Source organism: Egretta garzetta, unplaced genomic scaffold, assembly GCF_000687185.1.
Source record: "Egretta garzetta isolate BGI_Z169 unplaced genomic scaffold, ASM68718v1 scaffold935, whole genome shotgun sequence".
Lineage (NCBI taxonomy): Eukaryota > Metazoa > Chordata > Aves > Pelecaniformes > Ardeidae > Egretta > Egretta garzetta.
This window is the reverse complement of record NW_009259813.1, coordinates 323994-329264: the sequence shown is the minus strand read 5'-3', so window position 1 is coordinate 329264 and position 5271 is coordinate 323994. Positions and strand designations below refer to the sequence as shown.

Sequence of the window (5271 nt, the reverse complement as noted above, 5' to 3'; positions counted from 1 at the left end):
TTGTCCAGCTACCTTTCCTACCTCACTGCCGAAATGTTTCACCTTTCGGGGATCGTGGCGTAAGTATGTCCCAGCATCTCAGCTGTCCAGGGAAGTTTTTTAGCTAGATTTACTGGAAAGTAGCAGAAAAAGTTTTAAAGTTTGCTTGGCTGGAAATCTGTGTATGGCTGCGAACAGCAAGTGTAACAGCCTGTGGAATGGCTGAGAGGTGTAACCCCATTTCACACGTTACACAATTACCCATCAATGGGCATATATATATTTGATATATTATGTATTTTTATATATATATTTTTATATATATAATAACTGCAAGTCACAAGCAATCCTAATGACTACGGCCAGGCAAGCTTCAGATGGCTGATGGGTTTAGGTAGGTTATTGAGGAATGTTTATAAAAGCTTCATGTTTTTCATTTGGAAACCCTGAATGTTCAAGTAACGAGATGTCTAGAGGGCTTGGCAGAGCCAGGAGAGGCTTTCCTGGCATATTTTCATATTTTCCATGTGTGGCCCAGTCAAAACTAACATTTGAGGAGCTGCAAGGAGTATTTAATCAAATCCTCAGAAAGGTTTGGTCTGAGTTTTCAGCACGTCTGTTCTAGCACTCTCCTCCTGCGCTACGTGCCCTACGTACCAGCTAGCTTTGGGTGGTGGCCCTGAAGGCGTCCTGAAGCAGACCTTAGGGTGACAGAGCAAAGTGAGCGGTGGGGTGGGAGCTGTGTTTCCCCTCTGGAGCAGAAGCCTGGAAATATTCCCGCTATTTGGGAGCTGAGGGCTCTAATGGAAACCTCTGCTTTGGAGATCCAGGGTTGCTACCAGAAGTTCAGACAATGCTCATGAGTTTGGTCTCCTGAGCGAGGGTGTCACCCATCGTCTCGATCTCCAGTAGCGTTTGAAACCTGCTGAGACCAGTTTCAGCCAAAGCTGTCAGAGATCAAGGTTGCGGAGGTTCTAAGCCCAAACTGCTTGTGATTTCCTACAGCACAGTCAGTCCTCTACGCTCGTCAATCTAAAGAACTCGTTAGAGCACTGGAGGCTTCACGCTGTGAAGCTTTCGTACAGCCAGGGTCTAGGGGCAGAGGAGGATTGCCTGTGTCCTGCAGCTGCCTCACGCTCTATCAGGTGCCACCTCGCATGTTCCCATGCCACTTTTTGGAACAGCGAAGAGAAGCTCTTTGTTTCTGTAAATCCAATTTTTCACAAACTGTAATTTATAGATAATACAGTTAATTTATTTTTCTCTTTACTGGGGACGCCTTTCAATAATATGAATAATTTGGGGCCAGACCCTTCAGTTTTAAGAGAGGTAACTGAGTTTTGGGCTTACCTCATGCTCTAGGTGAGCCTGCTTTAGCAGGGGGGTTGGACTAGATGATCTCCTGAGGTCCCTTCCAACCCTTACGATTCTGTGATTCTGTGATTTCATTTGCAGAGCAGGTGCTGAGAAAAAAATAGGTCTAAAACTCCCTAACGGTCAAAGAAAGCTCACCTCGGGAAGAGGGTGGAAACCAGAGTGATTTGGTCCTTCTGGGGGCTGATATCTGTTGCATTTGGTTCTCTTGCCTAAACTGCTGAGGATCACCACCAATTATTTAATATTTTCCTGAAGACTATGAAGTGTGCTTAGACTGCACCGAGAGCTACAACTGCAAATCCGATAATAATGAAGGTAAATAGAAAATTAAAACATTAAGTCGGGTACCAGCTAGACACGGGAGCAGCTGGGAGATCGGTTTTGAACCCAGTGACACTGCTTTGGATAGAAACCATTCCTATATCTTGCAGATTTATTTTTTTTTCCCCCTCAAATGGTTAATAGGAGCAATATTCTAGCATTCCTCAAAACAATTCTGGCTCTGGAAATAGGTAAGAGAAAACCTATTTATAGGAGTGTAAGACAGAACAGGGAAATAAATATGCTGCATAATCATCACGGAGCAGAAACCATCCATGGTGTCTCCTTCCATCAATCACCGCCTACGATGCCCATTAGGGAGCCCATTTGCTGCTCTTTTGAATAACGCAGTGGTTCTGAAGCAAAATGGTTGTGAAGGCAGCAGATTCCTGCGCTGCTGGCCTCCGAATCACCAAATTATAAGCGCCTCTCTTCTGCACCCTGATTCCAAACCACTCAGTCATTTGTCACCAGGGGACACTGGATTATAAGAAGCAGGTCTGGGCAGTTTGTTTCTTTGAAAAAGAAATTGATTGCAAAAAAAAAAAAAATCAATTCTACGTAGTCAAAAAAAAAAAAAAATAGGGAATGAAACCCAATCTGCTACACGGTTCTGCAAACGTTTTCCAGTTTGGTTTCTCTTTTTTTTTTCCCTTTTTCCCCCTTGCCCTGTGGCAGTGCCCAGCTTTGAAGCTGTGACAGGAACTGGTCAAGTTTATTCCCTGCCCGTGAATCTGGTGTGAACCCATATCCTTTTCCCAAGCAGTGTTCCCAAACCATGCTCTGGAAGTCCCGTCCCATAAATACTTGTTGGATTTCTTAGTTCCTGGCTGGGTCTATTTTATCCACTATTTATTGAGGCAGCTACAGAAACAGAAGCAGTTATTTTTATATTTTTTATTTTTATATCTTTTATTTTTATATTTTTTATTTTTCTTTCTTTCCTTTTTACTTTTCTTTCTTTCCTTTTTACTTTTCTTTCTTTCCTTTTTATTTTTCTTTCTTTCCTTTTTATTTTTCTTTCTTTTTTATTTATTTTTTTACCTTGTGGTTCAATCCCTGTTACCCTTTCTGGCTCAGTGCTTTAAGCAAAGTGGGTCAGTCTGAAAAGGATAAACCAGAAAAGACAGGTTTCAGAATACTTTAACTATTGGTACATTTTCTTAGGATAGGAAAGATGGGAACTCAGAGATCATGAGATGAAAAAGGGATTTGAAACCTGGTCTCATGCTGCTGGATAAAACGGGGTCTCTTCCCCCGGTAAGAGCATCGTGGCTTTTCTGAGTCCGACCTCTTGTACCCGGTGCCTTTACTGCACCTCCTCTCCCTGAAGCCCACTTTGAATTTCAGACAAACCCAAATATTTCTTTCTCCTTCAAAAAATATTTGGGTTTTTTCATGACAACGAGGAAAAACAAATACCAATTATTTTTAGATTAAAGAAATAGAAATGTGTATGTTCGTTGGGGTTTTTTTGTTTGTTTGAACGCAAAGCCCAGTAATCAGCAACTCGGTGGGTGGAAGTGCATCTTCATTTGAAAATTTGGCTTTTTTCCTTGTAATTTCTTATTTATTGTTCCGACTGAATATCTGATAAGTATTTTCCCATAATAGTGTTGCTGATTTTCCTAGTGCTTGAAGTAGAGCAGAAATGAATGTAGCTGTTGTTCAGTCCTTGGTCTTGGTCCAACAACAGATGCAGGGTTGCGGCGGTGACGACGCGTTAGTGCTCCACCGATGAGCCAGAGGGAGAGCGGCCCTCGCTCGGAGCAGCAGCACAGCGGCCAACGGTGTCCTCCTGAAATAAATAGAAATAAATAGAAATAAATAGAAATAAATAGAAATAAATAGAAATAAATAGAAATAAATAGAAATAAATAGCTGCAGGGGAGAGAATCGGGGTCTTTGGTTTCATACAGGTTATAAAACCACAACCAGAGCAGAGTCAGCTCTGCCCATCTGCAAACTCTCCTGTTCCCTGGGTTCCAGGGGGCAACCCTGGTTGTTTTTTTTTTTTTTTTTTTTTTTTCAATCAAAGCCCAAATAACATGAAGAATTTCCTTTGTGAAATTCTGGGGTTAAATGTGATGTTTCACTGCAAAGTACTGGTTGCATGGCCGTTTTCTGAATAGTTCTTAGCTGGGTGGATACGTTATGGATAATGCATGGCGAAGGCCACTACCTGTCGTAGAATCACAGAATGGTTTGGGTTGGAAGGGACCCCCAGAGGTCACCCAGCCCAACCCCCCCTGCAGGAGCAGGGACACCTTGAACCACATCAGGTTGCTCACAGCCCCATCCAACCTGGACCTGAACGTTGCATCTATATGGGTCGCTTACCTGTCCCAGTCACCGCTGGTGTTTCAAGTCTGTCTGCCAGACCCAGGTGCACTTCTGCAAGCTGAGGTATTCTCTTCTCTGCGGGCTTGTCTGCCTGTGATATAATGTAAAAAGAGTTACCACGATGTGTCCTGTGAAAAGAATTTTTGATGCAGTAGAACTCCATGTGGGTCGCCTTACCAGATACCCATGGAAATCAGATCTCGGAAACGGAAAGCTGGTTTGCTGTTGCTGGTACAACATTTAGAACAAAATGTTTCTGTCCAGGTTAAAATATAAAAAAAATGGAGCTTCGACTCTTTGAGCGCTCAATTGTTTTGACCTTCTAAGATTGCTGGCCTGCAAATGTATTGATTTGAAAAGCTGATGAATTAGGCTAACCACATGTACCCTGTAGCTTGAAGAACCAATTATCAGTGAAAAATTGCAAGGCAGAAGTTTTAATTGGTGCTGTGCACTTCTGAAGTGACATTGGATGTGCCACACCTGAGGAGGTCAGATGTACAACGACTACAGCAACAGCATTTCTTGGCTGGTTGTGCGGCACTATGAGTGTGCTTGAGCATTTTATTGTCTCTTGGTTGCGTGGAGTCAATGGCTTTCTAGCTGTGCCCAGATAACACACACCGCGAGTCCAGTCAAGCTTGGAAATACGCAGTGTGAGGTACGTTGGGTGCCTGAGTTTCTCCAACTTTAGGTTAGCTTTGGTCCCTTGGGTGAAGGAGTACAGCATTTGGGCTGCTCTTAAACTACACTGATTCTGAATCCTACAAGAATCTGCTGTAGAGACCAGATATCAGCCAAGCTCACAGGAGTCCTATTTACACATTTCTCGTGCTCAAACAAGTCTTCCATTCCCTCAAATGTCTTTCTCTCGTCCAAGCACAATAGGTAATGTGGGCTCCTGAGTATGGAACCCTTCAGGCCTGATGGTTAGAGTTTGGTGAAGTTAAAGAACTAAACCCAGCGTATTGTGGTGGGAAGAGCTGGGTGTAGTGAATTGTGGGTATTGCTGTGCAGCGATGACGAGTGCAATAGATGGCGAGCTCTTTATCTGTTAAAAAAACGGGTTCAGACAGTCTGGTCAACCTAGGCAGTATCTCACTGTCCTGGTCTTCCTCCCGATGTTATTGGATTGATGTAGGAAGCGAATCACTACCCAGTGAGATGTCTGAAAACATCTAAAGACCTGATGAAGCCTTTTTTTTTTTTTTTTTTTAAAAAAAGCCAACCAATTTATTTTTGTGGGTTTAT

At 42.9% G+C, this 5271-nt stretch overlaps 1 protein-coding gene across 1 annotated transcript in view; it reads left to right on the top strand.

The window, feature by feature from the left end:
* LOC104127241 (sodium/hydrogen exchanger 2) overlaps positions 1-5271 on the top strand; it is a 29568-nt gene that overhangs the window by 2823 nt on the left and 21474 nt on the right. The window contains exon 3 of the mRNA XM_009639893.2: positions 1-59. This exon is cut by the window's left edge and continues 186 nt beyond it. Coding sequence (XP_009638188.2) covers positions 1-59 — 59 coding nt within the window. The remainder of the gene's footprint in view (positions 60-5271) is intronic.